Genomic DNA, 20585 nt, shown 5'->3' with positions numbered 1-20585 from the left:
TATATCTGAAATGATCACTTAACACTCTAGACTATATTAGGTCCATCCATCATTTAGTTTTATGAAAAAAGAAAAAAAAAGATCAAGTGGATAGATTTATACCAACCATATCTTCCATATTTGATTTGATGGGTCCATTGTTGGAGTTGCAAGAATGTGTATGTGATGTTACTCTTCTTTGAAAATGGCCAGAGTAAACTTATGGTGAAGTGGGATATCAAAAACCTCCTTGACAACTGCTTGTGGGGCACAGATATGAAGATGAATACTCTTTGCTTTGGTGGTTAGGTAATATGAAGGTATATCTACATTATTTATTTTAGATGGACCAAGCTTCACTTATCTGTTATATATCTTAAGAAATGAACACAAAATAAAGCCAAAAAAATGAGATCTAAAGTGGGTGCCAAAAGCGTGAGAGAAAAGAAAAATGAGAAAAAACATGATCACTCGTGAACATGCTGTTTGCTACACTTTTATTTTCAGTATGTTTTCTTCTTCTCCTTAATGTTAACTATGCACCCTTCCTCATCACTCAAACCATAGCTCTTCGTCAACCCCACAGTCAACACTATCCTATGGGCCTATAGTTGGGTTTTATCAATATGTGCAACCCATGGTGACCTGTTGGTTTTGAGGGAATTTCCTTAAGCAAACTTGTCCAAAAGGTTCCAAATAGCTTGAACATAACCACACTTCAGGAACAGGTGGTTCACCGTCTCATCGTGCCTGCCGCACAGTGAACATCCTTGTAGAGTCGACCAATGTTCTATTTTCTGATTGCCTACCATAAAGACAATTGTTTAAAACCAGCCAAGTGGAAACCTTGAGCTTCTCCAGTACTTTGCATTTCCACAAAGCAGAAGCATTGAGTACTAGACTATCTCCTTTGTGCAAAAAAATTAGACAAATAGCTTAACAAGAACTCTCCATTTCTTCCCCACTTCCACAAAATTTTATCTTCCTCCTCTGACAGGCAAAAATGCAGAAGCTCCTCTGAAGATTCCATCTCTTACTCTTCCTCCTCAGCAATTATATATCTGAATCTTGTTCTATACTTAAAACCATCTGTAGAAACTCCTCATCAGTCACCAAACTGTTCTCAATATCTGCTAATCCGAAGAGCTTCAGAAACTGGATGCTCAAAGCTTGTTTGCCCAAATCCAGCCAAAAATTGTTGATTCATTTTTGCCAATAACCCTATGCGGTCAGAAAACACATATTGTAACTCTAACAGGCCTCGCCAGAAAGGAGAAGCAACACTTTTTAGAGCAACGCTACTCTCGTTAGGGATCCTGCTAACAATATAATTTCCCCCAAAATTCAACAAAGAACATTTAAATGATTCTCAGTTTTCATTTGAGAGAGGAAGCCTGAAGAATAATCTATTAGCTGGAAAAGTCATTCTTAAAAGCATAGATACATAAAACAAGTCATGTATTTTTTTTCAGAAATTTTTTCAAAAAAAAAGACCATTAAACAACTGGGTGATGCTCCACACAAATCGAGTGGGTATTTATCAAAGAAAAAGCCAGATTGATCATGAATCTTATGTTAGATTGGACTTTTTTTGAGTCAGTCAAATATAATGCCCAAATGATGTTGACAAGGAAGAATGTTCGATAGACTTAAAATTTAAAATCAATTAGAGTATCAATTCCAATTCTCCAGGAATGCCAAAGACATACCACAAAATCAACACCCTCATCACCATAATGCCACGACCTTTCAGCTTTGATCACAACGAACGACACAAGAACTGTATCTCCTTCGTAGGGAACTGAATGAGAGAAACATTCTTCCCTGTCTATCACAAACCTAATTCCAGCAGCTGACCACACACTCAACAGAAGGCTCAAGAATACAAAAAGTAGAGAGCTGAAAGAGCATGTTTCCATCTGCACATGACCGCATTCAAATCAGAAGAGACAACAAACACATTTTGCTGGAGCCAAAGATATAGCAGCAGTTATCAAGTGAAGCCCCCATGAAATACATCACAAAAAAGAAAGACAAGCTAGAAATCGGTGCCGGGGACCTGCTTGCAAGCTGTTGTTTAGCTAAAAAATTGTTCAAATCAATATAAACTTAAAATCAACGCTTTGCATTTATTAATTCAATGTCTAACTCATTTTGTCAAAAAAGAAGATTTTTTAGAAGTTCCGACAAATCAAGAAAAGACTGCACCAGCAAGAAACAAAAAAAAATGGGGGGGAAATAGAAATTTGATACTAAAGATCTCGGCAATAAGGACTTGAACAAACAAGAAACTTGCTTGAGTTAATTCATTCCAGAAAAAAACCATTTTCAATCCTGGAATTGTAATGATCATAGGTCTACGGAACTCATTTTTCTGTACCACGTCATACCAAATTTCAAGATTCAGCAGATTTTTTTCAAAAAAAAAAAAGAAAATCTAAGCTTAAAAAAATCCAAAAATACGAATTTACTAAATCAAGAACTTCCATCGAACGGAGCCATAGTTACCTCTTCTGTACGCCATCAGAGCGCTTTCATTTCTCATAAACCCTAAAAGAATCCTAGAACAGCTAAAAGAATTCACTAATTTATAAATTCATCGGATCTACACGCTCTGAAATTTCCCGATCCACGACCAACAACCGGAACACATAAAACAAAATACCAATTCTTGATCCCCACAGATAAAAAAAGAAAAAACCCGACTCCTAGATCCAGCATTAGCGAAAATTAGGGTCCATTCTTCTGATATAAAGAAAAAAATAAATCAGAAACAAGCGCAAAGAATGCTCGAAAGAAAATGGTGAATACCTTTCGATCTGCTCTTCTAAATGGGAGGGAGGAAAAGCCGAGTTATTTCTTCCCCAAACGGCTCTTTTCTTTTCTTTTTCCACTCCTTTTATTTTTCAAAGCAAGGGTGGGGAGAAGGGGAGAAGCTTTGGGGACATAATAATTAAAGAAATAAATATTAAATTCGCTTTTAAGTTTTCAATAAAAAAATCTAGTTTAATGGATCAAAAGCTTTTATTAAATTAGTGGATACATCCTTCCATCCCAATTCCGAAAGAGTTCGCCGACCCGCGGGGCCCGCCGTCAGGTACCGTTTAAGTCCGGTGATCCGGTTGACTAATTAATTAAAAGGGGTATTAAATGAATGATTAAAGAATATTCTTTTTAATAAAATTTTTGCCTCTAAATATCCAATTTTACATAAATATTCTTATAAAAATAATAGTTACATGTACATTCTCATAAAATATTTATTTTGCTATTCTATTTTTTTTTAATTTTTATTTTTGCATACCCATACCATCTAACATCGTTAAAAAATTAACAATTTTAAATTAAAATAACTAAAATATCCTTAATACGTAGTGTTACGGGGGAACTAAGCCGCCATGCTCCACGTGACCGGCACGCGCGCCCATGAAGACTACGGCTGTCCTTTGATCCAGCAATCCGACCCCGAGTCGGACATCTTCGGCTCCACAGCCTGACCTCGAGTCGGCTGCCCTTCGATCCAGCAGTCCGGCCCCGAGTCGGACATCTTCGGCTTCGCAGCCCGACCCCGAGTCGGCTGCCCCTTAATCTAGCAATCCGACCCCAAGTCGGATATCCTCAGCACCGCAGCCCGACCCCGAGTCGGCTGCCCCCTGATCCAGCACTCCGACCCCGAGTCGGAGATCTCTTGATAACGACAGGCTGCTTCCCAGAGGCACGCCGAGGCCTCCTGCTCCACTACTCCCTGCAACGGCTGTATCCGATGCTGTTCCACGATCTCCTGTATCAGCCGTACAAAGCGGAACTCCACTACGCCCTGTCATGGCCGTACCCAGCGCTGCTCCACGACGCCCTGTAACGGCCATGTCAGTGGCCACTCCATCGCGCCCCACGATGACAAACCCCCCTGAGAGACCCCCCAGCCAGGTATATATGCGGCTGGGGAGAGAAGGGGGGGTAAGCAATATCTTCCAGAGCACTCTCTTGCTTGCTATTATCATCTCTCCTCCTCCTCCAATCTCCTCTGACTTGATCGTCGGAGGGCCCCCGCTACCCCAGTGGTGGTGCGAGGCTTGCTCGCAGGTTTCCCGGTGGAAGGTGGAGCGTAACCAACACCAACCAAGACAACTCAGACGGAACCCCGTTCACACCGCTGTGTCAATCGTTCTCGGTTTGGACCACCAGCAACAGTTGGCGCTAGAGGAAGGGCCTGATCTCAGAGCGATCGTAATGGCACGGCGAGGTGGTCGTGGAGCTTCCAATGCCTCCGGTCGCGGGGCCTCTCGCGCCTCCGGCCGGGAGGCCGCTGCGTCTCCAACACATTCTCAGCAACACTCCACCATTCCACCCCCCATTCAGATGGTCGAAGCCGCTCAGTTCGACCAGTTAGCCCAGCAGGTTCGCACCCTCGCGGAGGTAGTGCAGAACCTGCAGGGTGTGATGTCTCGAGCGCCACAGCGGGCCCAGGAGCCGCTGCCCCCCGAGCGCTCACCTGTCTTCCTCAACCCGCGCTCCTTCCTCTCCCATGGGGAGGAGCGCCGGCGCGAGGAAGGTTCTCGAGCACGGTCCATTCTGCCAGGACCTTCTCATCGAAGCTGCGCGGGGTACGAGAGGCGGACCCGGGCGCGTTCTCCGACCCCCCAGTCCTCGAGGGGCCCGCACTCCAGTCGGTCCCCCTCGCGCCGCTCCTTGTCTCCCACCCACCGGTCGCGCTCCCTGGACCGGCGGGTGGACGATCTCCACAGACAACTCCAGGTCCTGAAGGGCCACTCCAAAGATCTCTTCGCCGACTTGGAGATCTCCTCCCAACCGGCGCTTGCCTCGAGGATCCTGCGGACCCCAAATCCGCCGGGATTCAAAATGCCGGCGATCGAGCCCTATGACGGGGCGGCGGACCCGCGGGATCACGTGGAGAGTTTCAGGACTCTTATGCTCCTCCATGGAGCATCAGATCCCCTCCTCTGCAAGGCCTTCCCGGCGACCCTCCGTGGCCCAGCCAGGGCGTGGTTCGCCGGCCTGGAGGCTGACTCTATCCAGTCCTTTGACCAGTTCACTCGCCTCTTCATCAGCCATTTCGCCGTCAGTAGCCGGCGGCGATTGGTTTCCGACTCCCTCTTTGATGTCCGGCAAAACGAGGGAGAAAGCCTGCGGGATTACCTTACCCGCTTCAACAAGGCTACATTGGAGGTCCGGAACCTGAGCCAGGAGGTGGCTCTCTCAGCCCTGAAGCGTGGCTTCCGGAAGGGCAGACTCACCTTCTCCCTGGACAAACGCCTGCCGCGGAGCTTCCAGGAGCTGTTGTCTCGGGCGAACCAGTATGCAGACGCCGAGGAGGCAGCCGCCCACCGGAACAAGGAGGCCGCCGAGGCCCCTCTAAAGCTCGGGAAGAAAAGGCGAAAAGAGGCACCCCAGAGGAGGAGCCCGACGCCTCAACATCGGCGCAGAAGCCCGTCACCGGCGAGGAACCACGGCGCCCCACGCCCTCGTTCTCCGCACCGACGCTTCAACCGGTACACCCCACTCCTGGCCCCCCGGGCCCAGATCCTTATGGAGGTCAAGGGGCGGGAGAACCTCCCGGTCCCGAGGCAGATGAAGAAAATCCCTGGGAGGAGGCCCTCTCGGGCGTACTGTGAGTACCACCGAGACCACGGCCACGACACCGAAGACTGCTTCCAGCTTCGGGACGAGATCGAGGCTCTCATCCGCCGAGGGCGTCTCGATCGATATGTAAACGACCGACGTCCCCCCGCAGACCCGCGTCCGGCCGACCCGGCCCCTCAGGAGCCTCGGGAGCAGAATCGACCCGTCGCGGGCGTAATCCACACCATCACTGGGGGCTGCTCTCGGCCCGTGAGAAACGCAGGGGGCTCGGTGGAAGCATCAGGGGTGGCCGTTGCGAAGAGGCAGCGGGTCGGAAATGTAATCACCTTTTGTGATGAGGATGTAAAGGGGGTTCAGACCCCCCATGATGATGCCATGGTGATCTCCCTCACTATGGCGAACTATGATGTAAGGCGTGTTCTTGTGGATAGTGGAAGCTCAGCTGATATTTTGTTTTACGAGGCCTTCCAAAAGATGAGCTTGTCCCGACAAGTGTTGCACAAAACATCCACCCCCCTCATAGGATTCACTGGAGACGCTATCTCGGCCGAAGGTGTCATTGAGCTGCCTGTGACTGCGGGCGTTGCACCCGCAGAAGCCACGGTGCGGCTCGGGTTCTTGGTCGTCCGTGTTCCCTCGGCCTACAACGCTATCCTCGGACGACCCGGACTGAACGCCCTTCGCGCGGTAGTCTCTACATACCATTTGCTAATGCGGTTCCCCACGGCGGCCGGGATTGGAGAGGTCCGAGGTGACCAACCGACCGCACGGCAATGCTTCCTAGCAACTCTCAAAGGGAAGAAGCCCGTGGAGGCCCTAAGCGTCGAGTCCCTTGACGCCAGAGACGAGGTGGCTTTGCGGCACGGGGAGCCGGCCGAGAGTGTGATCGAAGTTCCCCTTGAAGAGGGTCGCCCGGACCGTACGGTCCGGGTCGGTGCCAACCTCGACTCGGAAGCTCGGCTCAGGTTAGTGGAATTCCTCCGAGCCAATGCTGATGTATTTGCCTGGTCGGCGGCCGATGTACCCGGGATCGACCCGGAGGTCATTTCTCACGCCCTCAACGTCGACCCGACCCACCGACCAGTAAAGCAGAAGAAGAGACACTGTGCCCCGGATCGGATCCGGGTGGTCGACCAGGAGGTAGACAAACTCTTGGATGCAGGCTTCATAAGGGAGGTGAGCTACCCCGAGTGGCTGGCAAACGTCGTACTTGTTCGGAAGGCGAGCGGGAAGTGGAGGATGTGCGTCGACTACACCGACCTGAACAAGGCGTGCCCCAAGGATAGCTTTCCGCTTCCACGGATAGAGCAACTGGTCGACGCGACTTCCGGATATCAGCTGCTGTCTTTCATGGACGCCTTCTCCGGCTACAACCAAATAATGATGGCTCCACAGGACGAGGAGAAAACTGCCTTTATAACAGACCGGGGGCTGTACTGTTACAAGGTAATGCCCTTTGGTCTGAAGAATGCTGGCGCCACTTACCAGCGCCTCGTCAATAAAATCTTCAAGGAGCAGATTGGCCGAAACATGGAGGTGTACGTGGACGATATGCTGGTGAAGAGTCGCCATGCAGACCAGCACATTGCGGATCTGGAGGAGACTTTCGCCACCTTGCGGAAGTTTCGCGTGAAGCTGAACCCAGCGAAGTGCGCCTTTGGTGCTTCGGCCGGGAGGTTCCTCGGTTTCATTGTCAACCAGCAGGGGATCGAGGCCAACCCGGACAAAATCAAGGCCATCCAAGATATGTCCCCTCCGACCAAAGTGAAGGAGGTTCAGGAGCTCGCTGGAAGGGTCGCCGCGCTCGGACGATTTGTGGCAAAATCGGCCGAACGCTGCCAACCATTCTTCAAGGTGTTGAAGCGTCCGAAAGACTTCCTTTGGACGGCCGAATGTCAAGTGGCATTCGACCAACTCAAGGAGTACTTGGCGTCTCCTCCCCTGCTGTCCAAGCCGCAAGAGGGGGAGATGCTCTACCTCTATCTGGCGGTCTCCCCAACCGCAGTCAGCGCAGTACTGGTTCGGAAAGAGGCAAAGCTCCAGAAGCCTGTGTACTACATCAGCCGGGTCCTACGGGATGCCGAGACGCGGTATACGAAGGCGGAAAAGATCGCCTTCGCGCTGCTCACCGCGGCCAGGAGGCTTCGCCCCTATTTCCAGGCTCATCCTGTCACCCTCTTGACCGATCAACCACTGCGGCAGATCCTCAGCAATCCTGAGAATGCGGGACGGCTGGTGAAGTGGGCAGTAGAACTTGGTGAGTTCGACATCCGCTACCAGCCCCGACCCGCCATCAAGGCCCAGGTGCTCGCGGACTTCCTCGCTGAGTGCACTGTGCAGGAGGCGGAACCTAGGCCGCCGGAAACACCCAGCCTCGACCTCCCAATCTGGACGCTTCACATTGATGGGTCGTCGAACCCCGAAGGTGGAGGGGCCGGGCTGGTCCTTACCAGTCCCGATGGAGTGATAGCCGAGTATGCCTTGAGGTTCAGATTTCCAGTGACCAACAACGAGGCGGAATACGAGGCCCTAGTCACAGGACTCAAACTCACCAAGGAGCTCGGCATCCGGCGCCTGAAGGTCTTCACCGACTCCCAGCTGGTGGTCGGGCAGGTCCGAGGGGAGTTCGAGGCTCGGAGCCCGACCATGCAGAGCTATGTCTGGAAGGTGCAAGCACTCATTCCCGACCTCGGCAGTGTTGACATTCAGCAGGTCCCAAGAAGCGAAAATGCCAGGGCCGACAGGCTGTCCCGCTTGGTGGGCGCAGACGCGCACAACTTGTCGAGGGCGATCTACCTGGAGACCCTGGATGCCCCGAGCATCGGCGAGGCCGGAGCGGTGATGGCGATTGATCCGGAGCCATCTTGGATGGACCCGCTCGTCGCCTACCTCGCCGAAGGAATCCTCCCAGAGGACGAAAATCAAGCTCGGCGACTCGTCATGAAGTCCGCCTACTACGTACTCTATGAAGGGAGGCTGTATCGGACCTCGTTCACCGCCCCCCTCTTAAGGTGCCTCCGCCCCTCGGAAGCGGCCTACGCCCTCAGCGAAGTCCACGAAGGCATCTGCGGATCGCACCTGGGGGCTAGGTCCTTGGCGCATAAGATCATGAGGCAAGGCTATTATTGGCCTACCTTGTTGGAGGACTCAAAGGATCATGTGCAGAAATGCGACGCCTGCCAGCGCCACGCCAACGTCCAGAGAGTCCCTTCTGTCCCCTTGGCACCAATCACGGCACCCTGGCCCTTCGCCCAGTGGGGAATGGATATCCTTGGACCATTCTCCGTTGCTTCAGCTCAGCGGAAATTTTTGATTGTTGCAATCGACTACTTCACCAAGTGGGTGGAGGCAGAGCCGCTGGCCACTATCACGGAGGTGCAAGTCCGGAAGTTCGTGAAGAAGAAGATCATTGTCCGATTTGGGGTACCTCGGGTCCTCATCTCGGATAATGGGCGACAGTTCGACAACAAGCATTTCCGTGACTTCTGCGAGGAGTTCGGGATCGAGCATCGGTTCACATCTGTGTTGCATCCCCAAACCAACGGCGAGGCCGAGGTCACAAATCGGACAATCCTCCAAGGAATCAAAGCGCGAATCGGTCAGACGGGACAAGCTTGGGTCGAAGAACTCGAGAATGTCCTTTGGGCGTATCGGACCACGCATCGGACCCCTACCGGGGAGACGCCTTTCAGCCTAACCTATGGCACGGAAGCCGTTGTCCCCGTGGAGCTCGGACTCCCCTCACCTCGGGTGGCCGCGCACCGACCCGAGGCCAATTTGGAACAACTCCGAGGGAACCTGGATCTCTTGGAAGAAGCGAGGGAAATGGCGCAGGTTCGGATGGCGATGTATCAGCGGAGGGTGGCCCGATATTACAACTCCAAGGTCCGACCGAAGCTTTTCAGAATCGGAGATCTGGTGCTAAGGCGAGCTAAAGCATCTCGACCTGCGGAAGGTGGGAAGCTAGCGCCAAATTGGGAAGGCCCATATAAGGTTCGCTGGGTAAACCGACCTGGCTCCTACCAGTTGGAGGCCCTAGATGGTCGAGAAATTCTAAGGAGCTGGAATTCCGCTAACCTGCGGATGTATTACCAGTAGAACGACGATGCCAGAAAGACAGTTCAAAAATGTATAACACTTTGCATTTCAATAATTTCTGGTTACAACGGCGTGCTCGTGTGATTACAAGGAATTCCCAGAGGGGAATTAGGGTGTAAAGAAAGTAAAGAAGAGGTGGAGACTCCGAGGAGCTGAAGATCTGGGATCCCGAAACCTCCGTCTGAAGCGGTTGCAATCCCGTCGGAAGTGGGTGCTTCCAACCGGAGGCGCCATCGGCGTCTCACGAAAGAGACGAAGAGCCGGCGCGGATGAAGAAGAAGTGGACGAAGGAGAAGTCCACACTGCCTCCAACCGGAGGCGCCATCCACGCCCCACGAAGAGGATGAGGAGCCGCCGCAGACGAAGCTCCCGCTGCCCCCAGGGGAACGCCGCCTCCAAAGGATATTCCGATCCTCCCCAGTGTCAGAGGAGAGAAGGAATACGAGGGAGAAGAGCATATGGAGGCGCGGTCCCGGATCGAGCGTCTGGTGCAGAGCTCAATCGGGAGGCTGAACTTCAAGAAGGGGAGATGTGATCCCGGATGAAACGCCTAGAGCGGAGTTCCGCCGGAGAGACCCTCCTTGCTGATCCCAGATGAAACGGCTAGTTGGCTGAAGTCGCGAGGGGCGCGCCTCCCGTTCCTTCGGCAGGAGTCTCTCAGCCATGCGCCAGAGAGAAGTTCCACGATCCATGGCAACTTGAACAGCTCCGGCTTGGCAAACTCCATCGCACCTGCACCTGTATTTATAGCCAAACTGCAGCCCCCCGGTCGTTCCGATGCGGGTGGCTCCCATAAATGCGGACGCATTGAATCCGGAGCCGTTCTGGCTCTCGAGGCGTATCTTTCCGTGATTTCCTAAGCGTCATTCTCCTTAATCGCATTCTTTGTGCAGGACACTCCGGGTGGCACGTACCCCTAGGTCCATATATCTCCGCTCGCGCCCAGGCCGCATCCGCCTCGAAGAACGCGCGCATCGCGGCCGCTTAACTGACACTCCTCGCAAGCAGCAACTGGCGATCCGATTTCCCAGGTAACGCATCAATTAGCGTTTAATGCCCTTCTGGTGTTCCCCAGGCAACGCTTGGAGAAGAGGAGAAACACGATCGCAGCTGGCCACGGAGAAACCCCGTCGGGCTGCAAGCGACAGGCGCATGGCCAACGAGCGGAATTTCCCGAGGCACGGCCTCGGATGCCAGGCTAACCCGATGATCATCCCGGGAGCAGACTAGCCTGAAGCCCCGACCGGTCGCCTCGGCTTGCGCCAGCCTTGGCCGACCAACGAGCGGAATCTCCCGAGGCTCGGCCCTCGGATGCCAGGCTAACCCGATGATCATCCCGGGAGCAGACTAGCCTGAAGCCCCGACCGGTCGCCTTGGCTTGCGCCAGCCTTGGCCGACCAACGAGCGGAATCTCCCGAGGCACGGCCCTCGGATGCCAGGCTAACCCGATGATCATCCCGGGAGCAGACTAGCCTGAAGCCCCGACCGGTCGCCTCGGCTTCCGCCAGCCTTGGCCGACCAACGAACGGAATCTTCCGAGGCTCGGCCCTCGGATGTCAGGCTAACCCGATGACCATCCCGGGACCAGACTAGCCTGAAGCCCCGACCGGTCGCCTTGGCTTGCGCCAGCCTTGGCCGACCAACGAGCGGAATCTCCCGAGGCTCGGCCCTCGGATGCCAGGCTAACCCGATGATCATCCCGGGAGCAGACTAGCCTGAAGCCCCGACCGGTCGCCTCGGCTTGCGCCAGCCTTGGCCGACCAACGAGCGGAATCTCCCGAGGCTCGGCCCTCGGATGCCAGGCTAACCCGATGACCATCCCGGGACCAGACTAGCCTGAAGCCCCGACCGGTCGCCTTGGCTTGCGCCAGCCTTGGCCGACCAACGAGCGGAATCTTCCGAGGCTCGGCCCTCGGATGCCAGGCTAACCCGATGATCATCCCGGGACCAGACTAGCCTGAAGCCCCAACCGGTCGCCTTGGCTTGCGCCAGCCTTGGCCGACCAACGAGCGGAATCTCCCGAGGCTCGGCCCTCGGATGCCAGGCTAACCCGATGATCATCCCGGGAGCAGACTAGCCTGAAGCCCCGACCGGTCGCCTTGGCTTGCGCCAGCCTTGGCCGACCAACGAGCGGAATCTCCCGAGGCAGGGCCCTCGGATGCCAGGCTAACCCGATGACCATCCCGGGACCAGACTAGCCTGAAGCCCCGACCGGTCGTCTTGGCTTGCGCCAGCCTTGGCCGACCAACGAGCGGAATCTCCCGAGGCTCGGCCCTCGGATGCCAGGCTAACCCGATGATCATCCCGGGAGCAGACTAGCCTGAAGCCCCGACCGGTCGCCTTGGCTTGCGCCAGCCTTGGCCGACCAACGAGCGGAATCTCCCGAGGCTCGGCCCTCGGATGCCAGGCTAACCCGATGACCATCCCGGGACCAGACTAGCCTGAAGCCCCGACCGGTCGCCTCGGCTTGCGCCAGCCTTGGCCGACCGACGAGCGGAATTTCCTGAGGCCTAACCCTCGGATGCCTGGCTTAGTGCCGGAAGAATTTCCTGAGGCCTAACCCTCGGATGCCTGGCTTAGTGCCGGAAGAATTTTCTGAGGCCTAACCCTCGGATGCCTGGCTTAGTGCCGGAAGAATTTCCTGAGGTCTAACCCTCGGATGCCTGGCTTAGTGCCGGAAGAATTTTCTGAGGCCTAACCCTCGGATGCCTGGCTTAGTGCCGGAAGAATTTCCTGAGGCCTAACCCTCGGATGCCTGGCTTAGTGCCGGAAGAATTTCCTGAGGCCTAACCCTCGGATGCCTGGCTTAGGGCCGGAAGAATTTTCTGAGGCCTAACCCTCGGATGCCTGGCTTAGCGCCGGAAGAATTTCCTGAGGCCTAACCCTCGGATGCCTGGCTTAGTGCCGGAAGAGTTTTCTGAGGCCTAACCCTCGGATGCCTGGCTTAGTGCCGGAAGAATTTTCTGAGGCCTAACCCTCGGATGCCTGGCTTAGCGCCGGAAGAATTTCCTGAGGCCTAACCCTCGGATGCCTGGCTTAGTGCCGGAAGAATTTCCTGAGGCCTAACCCTCGGATGCCTGGCTTAGCGCCGGAAGAATTTCCTGAGGCCTAACCCTCGGATGCCTGGCTTAGTGCCGGAAGAATTTCCTGAGGCCTAACCCTCGGATGCCTGGCTTAGTGCCGGAAGAATTTCCTGAGGCCTAACCCTCGGATGCCTGGCTTAGCGCCGGAAGAATTTCCTGAGGCCTAACCCTCGGACGCCTGGCTTAGTGCCGGAAGAATTTCCTGAGGCCTAACCCTCGGATGCCTGGCTTAGGGCCGGAAGAACTTCGAGAGTCAGGAGTCGGCAAGACGCTGCCAAGAGTTAAAAAGAAAAAGAGGAGGACGAAAGCGAGATGAAGAAACATTCGACTTGTATTAATTTTCATTGTTTCAGGGCCAAGGCCCATACAATTTGGCAAAACGCCGACATACAAAAAAAGAGGATAACGAAAGGTACAAGAGGTCAGCTTGGAGGAACCCCCGGGTCGGGAGCGTCGGGCTCGTCCGCAGGGGGTAGGGAGGCGGTAGGAGAATCAGCAGGCGATGGCGCCGGAGAGGAGTCGAGAAGGGAAATCCCACTCAGGTCAACTTCGGGGTACTTAGCCGACACCCTTGCCAGGCCCTCCTCGAAGCCTAAGATGAAGGATTCGGACCCCGCGTCCGACGCGTCACGGATGAACTCGTCAGACTGACGATAGGCCCGTACCGCCTCCGACATATCACGGGTGAACTCGGCGGACTGACGATAAGCCTGTACCGCCTGGCGCCCGATCTCCGCACTCTTCTCGGCCAGCGCCGCCTCTGCTCGCTCCGTAATCTGAGCCTTAGCCTCCAAGACCTTCGCCACAATCCGGTCTTCAGCCTCGGAGGAGACCCTCAGCAGATTAGCCTGAGCCTCCTTATGCTTCGCCTCGGCAGCAGTGCGAGCGGCTTCAGCTTCCTCCAGGCGCGAACGGAGCTCTTGGTCGTTCGCGCGGGACCTCTCCAAGGCTGACTCCAATTCGCCCAGTTTGGCTTCAAGAGACCGGGTTCGGTTGCGGGCGCTGTCGGCAGACCGCTGAGCCTTCTCCCACCTCTCTCGATAGTCCGCGACCTTCCGGGACTGCTTTTCAGCTCGTTCCTCCGCCTTCTTAACCCTGCTTTCGAGGCCCGAGGCGACTTTGAGTTGCTCCCGAGCTTCCAACAGTTGCTTCTCGAGGGCGGCGAAGCCGAGTGCCCGCTCTTCGGCCTCCCGGAGCCTCGCCTCGAGGTCCCCGGTCGTCCTGCCCGCCACAGCCTGGCCTCCCTCTTCCACTGCTTTCAGTCGGTCCTCGGCCTTCGCCAGAAGCCCCGCCTGTTCCTTGTAGCACTCCTCTAGACGGATCATGTACTGGGCGAGCTAAGAGATAGGAAAAGTGAGGGCGTCAGGCGGAGAACAACAGAGCTAATAAATGGTGAAAAGCGGCCAGAAGAACACTCACCGACATGAGACAGACGCAGCTGGCAGCCCCGACGTCAGAGACCCCCAACTCCCGGACCCGCCGACGGTCCTTCTCCAGCAGCACTGTTTCGATGAGGTTTCGGGCGCCATCGGTAGTGAAGGCCGACCCCGATTTCTCCCCGGAGCCGGATGGTGGTTCTGCAGCCTTACCCTTATCCATCGCCTGGGGAAGAGTCCTGCTGATTGTGCTCGGGGCGGGGGTCACTCCAGGAATTGATAGGGCCCCGCTCGGCCAGGGCCTCGGCGCGTCCCTCCTCGAATTATCAGGAGCCGGCTGAGTCGAAGGCCGGGCCGGGGACCGATCACGTCCGACCCGTCCGTCTTGAGCGGGCTCGGATGATACCTCCGGAATAGCGGCAGTCTCACCACCGGAGGGCTGATACAGCGTCAGCTGCCGGTCCGTGCCCACGGCGTCTCCCTGATCGGTGGGCCCGGACTCGTCGGTCGGCGTCGGAGGCACCTCCTTGCGGGACTTCTTCGCCGGCGGGGCCCCGCTCGGAGGAGCTCGTTTCCTCCTCCGGACCGCTTCCAGTAGGGACGACCTACCAACAGCCGGTCCCTTGTCCGACCGCATGACGTCGTCAATCTCTGCAACAAGAACGAGATGGTCGAGGGCTGAGAAACCGAAGGAAAGAACGAGACGAAAGAGGAGAAAAGAGTCAAAAGAAATGGTAGCGGGCTCACGGTCGGTGGGGACCGAGCTCAGACCGACATTCACCAAGGTATCCTCGGAAATAAGGCGGGCCACCGGGGGGAGCTGGCCCTCGGCAACCAACCCCTTCAAGGCGGCCAAGCCATCGGATTCCTCCCTCGACAGTCTCGATAGGCCGATCGGGGACTTCATCGGCGTCTCCCAGGTCGCCCTGATTTCCCAAGAGGGGTCTACATCGATGAAGAAGAAACGCTCCTTCCAGCCGTGAATGGAGGAAGGAGCCTCTTTGACGAGGCCGCACCCTCGCCACGCCGCAAAGCACCACCACCCTTTGTCCTGGGGGTGGCCACTCAGGCTGTAGAACTCCCAAAAAACATTCAGAGTGGCGGAAATCTCGTGCATGCGGCAGAGAACCTGGAAGACCGTCAGGGCACGCCACGAGTTCGGCACCAGTTGCGTCGGCGCAACTCTTAAACCCCGGAGTACCTGCACGACTAAGTCCGAAGGGGGAAAGCGGAACCCGGCCTGGAGAATGCCCTCATTGATGGCGATCTTCCCTGGAGGAGGATGGGACATCCTCTCCTCAGGCCCCGGGAGCGTAACGTTGCAGGCCTCGGGAAGGTGGTACCGAGCCACGAGTTTGTCTAAGTCTTCGGCGACCAGCTCCGACTTAATGTGGTCTGCTCTCACTTCGCCCATTCCTAATGGCCAATAAACCTACGGTCAGGACGGGGACAAGAAGGGGGGAAAGACCGGGACGACTGGGGTACACTAGTACAAAAGGAGAAAGTATGGAGAGCCCTAAGTAGAAGAATGGGGTAACTCACCGGAAGAGAAGGAAGAACGGCTCCGAGAGCGTCAAAGGAGAAGCAAGCGAACAGTCCGACGGCAACAACGGCAGCGCAAAGGGGAAACTCGAAAATGTCTGTAAAGAGGAAGACGGACGGGGGAGGGCCCCCGGTTAAATAGGCGGAAAGGCGGGTGATGCCTCGATGACGCCAGAGGACGCCTGGCCGCCGAAGGGTCGCTCGCGCCCCAAAGGCGAATCGACACCATTAAGGAAGGATGTCCGCCGAAATCCTCAGACTGCCAGGTCAGCAACAACCGCCATACGCCATAAAGAAGGCGGGGAGCTCGAAGCGCGCGCGCCTCTCCGAGGGATGGCGGCAATCTCGAAGCATCACTCCCTTCACCCGTTCCCCTTCTGGTTCCAGGCTCGGAAGTGGGGGGCTACTGTTACGGGGGAACTAAGCCGCCATGCTCCACGTGACCGGCACGCGCGCCCATGAAGACTACGGCTGTCCTTTGATCCAGCAATCCGACCCCGAGTCGGACATCTTCGGCTCCACAGCCTGACCTCGAGTCGGCTGCCCTTCGATCCAGCAGTCCGGCCCCGAGTCGGACATCTTCGGCTTCGCAGCCCGACCCCGAGTCGGCTGCCCCTTAATCTAGCAATCCGACCCCAAGTCGGATATCCTCAGCACCGCAACCCGACCCCGAGTCGGCTGCCCCCTAATCCAGCACTCCGACCCCGAGTCGGAGATCTCTTGATAACGACAGGCTGCTTCCCAGAGGCACGCCGAGGCCTCCTGCTCCACTACTCCCTGCAACGGCTGTATCCGATGCTGTTCCACGATCTCCTGTATCAGCCGTACAAAGCGGAACTCCACTACGCCCTGTCATGGCCGTACCCAGCGCTGCTCCACGACGCCCTGTAACGGCCATGTCAGTGGCCACTCCATCGCGCCCCACGATGACAAACCCCCCTGAGAGACCCCCCAGCCAGGTATATATGCGGCTGGGGAGAGAAGGGGGGGTAAGCAATATCTTCCAGAGCACTCTCTTGCTTGCTATTATCATCTCTCCTCCTCCTCCAATCTCCTCTGACTTGATCGTCGGAGGGCCCCCGCTACCCCAGTGGTGGTGCGAGGCTTGCTCGCAGGTTTCCCGGTGGAAGGTGGAGCGTAACCAACACCAACCAAGACAACTCAGACGGAACCCCGTTCACACCGCTGTGTCAATCGTTCTCGGTTTGGACCACCAGCAACACGTAGATATGTACAAAGAAATATTTATGAGACAATCACGATGACAAACAAAAAAAAGTAATTTTAAAATTTTATTTGATTTTTAATTAAAATAATTATGGTTTTTATTTACGGTGTTCGAAGAACCGTTATGTTAGAGGTATCCGTGCAAAAACAGTGTTTTATGAGGTACAGAAGTAAATATAAATATTAAGAAGGTATCTATATAAATTTGAATTTTTGAAAGAGTATTCATGTAAAGTTTTTTTTTTTTTTTTTTAATGAGTTCAAGTCCAGTACGTCTTCTGGCAGCACGGTTCACATGTAACAAGATGCAACAAATAAAACTAGTGAGAAGATGTAGGGGGGAAAGAAGGTAAGGTAATGTAATGGGCTAAGCAACCTGTGGAATTGTTGATCTTAGCAATGTTGCAGATCGGTTCATTTCATGCTGAACCGCATGCAATTGGGCAACAATTTGGTCTTACATTCGTTTCAATTAATTCACCTGCTAATACAATTGACTTGTGTAAGTGTTACCGATCTATTCCATATCAGTCTAAGCTTTAGAGATAAATTAGTTAGCTAATTTACTATCAGATCACAAGTTTTCCGACCCTTTTTCTGCCGGTTTAAGTGCTTGGAAAAATTGATTACTTAATGATGAGCTTTAAGATTTATGAATGTGGGAATAGGTTTTTAAAAATCATGTAGACTGCATCCTCACTGCCTCATAGCTTAAGTTTGTTTTCTCCAGTAGCCTGTACGTGAAAATTTCTTTACCTCTCTGCGCCAAAGGCAACTTGATCCGGGATCTTTCATTTTTATGTTTCCTAAGTTTTCTATAAAATTTCAGTTTTTATAAATGATATTTGCATTTCTGATTCTCCATTGACGGATCTATTACTCACTGCATTATATATGCTTGGCATTCAGGTAATGTGTTGAAGGTGGCGTCTGGAGATAGTGCAGGAATTTTACTATGTAAATGTCGAACTCAGTATAATGTGCCTTTTAAGCTATCCACAGTGCAATTTTATTTCTTTCTAATATAAACTTGTTCGTGCGAAACCGATGCAGAGCATGAAAGTACGACGAAGCGCATATAAGTAGCTTGCTCACCACATGATGACTTCCTCCATTGATGAGATGGAATGCATGCTTTGATGAGAATCAGTAATTATATAGGTAGATGATGAATCACATATCATTAGTTTGATATAACAAAGAGATGTTTTCAACTATTAAGTTGCCTTTGCATGAAGCAATTCAACATGTTAAGCCCTTGATGATGATGCTTCAATATTTAGGCTAGCTAGAAGAGCATGGAGATCTCATAATACAATAACTTGCCTCTGCTGCAGCCGATTTCCATCTTATGCGCCATGACTTCATGAATCAAAAAGAACCTCCTGTTCCTTTCTTTTCTCTCATTCTTAAACTCTTGGAAGCCTGAAATACTGCTCAGGAACCATGTAAGCTAATAACATGGCCAGAGCAACCGAAGTCAATGTGATGGAGGTTGGCATGCGTCCCCCATCATTACGGAAGAACATTGCTTGGTAGACGGGCATGTTGATGAGAACGACGGACGCACAGAGAACAAACTGCAGCAGCATGGAGCCAAGTAGACCAATTCCTTCACCCAACACCAACCTCTTGGCTCCACCGATGAGGCAGACGAGGTTGAGCATCGCAAGCGTCGCTAGGATTGTGAACATGGGAGAAGGCGAGCCGAACTCCATCATCTCTTGCTTGTATCTCTTTGAGACCTCTTCGTCAGCCACCTTCGCAGTGATGATGAATGTAGACTTGTTAAGACCCAGATGCCGAAAAATTGTGTCAACGAACGCGAAGGGGTAAGAAGCCAATCTCTTGAACAAATACATCCGCTGCTCGTTCCACCACCTTTTCATGGTACATCCAAACAAAAATGCCTCCCATAAACTAAACATAGTTGTAGCAGCGATCACATATGAGAATGGCATGAACCATATGCCAGATGCCTGTTCATTAGAAATGTAACACAATCTGCATGAGAGAGAGGGAGATAGAGATAGAGAGGAAGACGATTCTTACTTTTGGAAACAAGGAAATGCCATGCAGAAGGGTGAAGGGGGGGATGATAACGTAGTACAGTGTTGGAAAGGAGCAAGGAGCCCATAGGCAATATATACTGTATCCCATTTGAAGGCCCAGCTTTAGTTTCCCCTTCCCATAGAGGAAGGGGCAATACTTGGATAAGAATATCTGGAAATCCCCCTCAGACCATCTCTTGTGCTGCACTAGCGTCTGCGCCAATGTCACAGGGGCAACACCTAAGAAACCCGCTCTCGAAGGATTGAAGTAGATGGATTTCCATCCCCTGCATTTGATTGCCAAGCCAGTGATCACATCCTCCACCGGGCATCCATACTTCAAACCCATCTACAAATCCAAGTTCACTGAGGTCGTAAGAAATGAGAGATGGATATGCATAAAGAAAGAAATAAGTTCTAATAGACATGTCGACATATATTAATCTAAGACAGAATGGCAGAGAGACCTCTTTTCCCCATTCAGTGTTATCCTCATAGGTGCAGGTAATAAGACTTTTTGCTCTCTCCTCCAAAGTGGATGCACTAGCTTCCATGTTCCTCTCATTCGCTCGAAGTGCTGCTTTGCAAGTTTCATTGAAGTGTTTCCCACAGAGACTCTCTCTTCTGTGGAAACAACCAGATCCCACGTACAGAGGCCCGCCATATCCATCCAAACCATGAAAGTCCTGCTTCATATCCCGAAAAAAGTGTGAGGTAAGAGTTTGAAATCTCTATTATGATTTAGAAATTTAAACAATCTTGTATCAAGAATGCCAAATTACAGCATCACAACTATCATGCCTCCTCTCTCTCTCGCGCGCGCGAGCGGTGGACCGATTTTACACCATATATATAGTTGAAGTCAGTAATGTTGCTTGTCAGAGATTTGTGTTGCTAAATTTACTGATAATTTGTAGATGAAATTTTATAAGATTTTGGCGTGGAGCTTATATTGTTGATGCCACCCACCTTCCAAGCCCACATTGGTGAACTGCCATAAATGTCATTCTTGGTTATGTTATTGAAGAGCTGTGGAAGTTGCACATATGCGATCTCATGGCCCTTCTCTTCATCCATAAGGAAACATAATGCATCTTTTACAGTTTCTGAATTGCTCGAATACATATCGCAGTCAACATTGAGCATGACTGCTCCACTACTAATCTCTGATGAAACCCTTACCTGAAGAATGCAAAAAATTGGTGAGAATGGAGGGTGATTTGAGTATTTACTAGCAAATGAACAAATGCAATGAACATTAAAAGAAAATAAAAATGGAGGAATAATAGAGAGAAAAAACATGTTGGTTAGATATGAATATCAATACTTTTGTTTGTTTTTAAATTTTGAAAAGAATCCAATTCGCTGGGGATATGCATAAGAGATAGATAGTTTATTATTATTATTATTATGACTATTAAATACTAGAGCAAGTCCAATTGATTTGAAATATTTAGGAAAAAATTTATAGATGAGAAATAGAGACTAAAAAAATAAATATTAGTATGCATGCATTACATATCTTACATCATATTTGTATTGTTTATAGACATTTGTGAAAAGAGAACAAATTTGATAGACTGAATCCAAAATGATATATTTCTCTCTCATTTGATAATATAGTATAG

At 52.4% G+C, this 20585-nt stretch overlaps 1 protein-coding gene across 3 annotated transcripts in view; it reads right to left on the bottom strand.

Annotated features, from left to right (window-relative positions):
* Positions 1 to 20585, bottom strand: part of LOC103722479 (transmembrane emp24 domain-containing protein p24beta2-like) — a 28634-nt gene that overhangs the window by 2331 nt on the left and 5718 nt on the right. The window contains exons 6-10 of one of the 3 annotated variants that reach the window (XM_008813047.4): positions 19927 to 20139; positions 19425 to 19643; positions 18959 to 19306; positions 18368 to 18885; positions 1689 to 1878 (exon numbers count right to left, since the gene is read on the bottom strand). In XM_008813047.4, coding sequence (XP_008811269.2) covers positions 1689 to 1878; positions 18368 to 18885; positions 18959 to 19306; positions 19425 to 19643; positions 19927 to 20139 — 1488 coding nt within the window. Of the gene's footprint in view, positions 1 to 1688; positions 1899 to 2790; positions 2939 to 18046; positions 18886 to 18958; positions 19307 to 19424; positions 19644 to 19926; positions 20140 to 20585 lie in introns of those variants that run through there. The other 2 variants (XM_039126560.1, XM_039126562.1) reach the window with 2 other exon arrangements.

This window comes from Phoenix dactylifera, chromosome 1 (genome assembly GCF_009389715.1).
Source record: "Phoenix dactylifera cultivar Barhee BC4 chromosome 1, palm_55x_up_171113_PBpolish2nd_filt_p, whole genome shotgun sequence".
In the NCBI taxonomy this organism is placed as follows: domain Eukaryota; kingdom Viridiplantae; phylum Streptophyta; class Magnoliopsida; order Arecales; family Arecaceae; genus Phoenix; species Phoenix dactylifera.
Note: the sequence above shows the minus strand (reverse complement) of the source record. Positions and strands in the feature narration are given on the sequence as shown.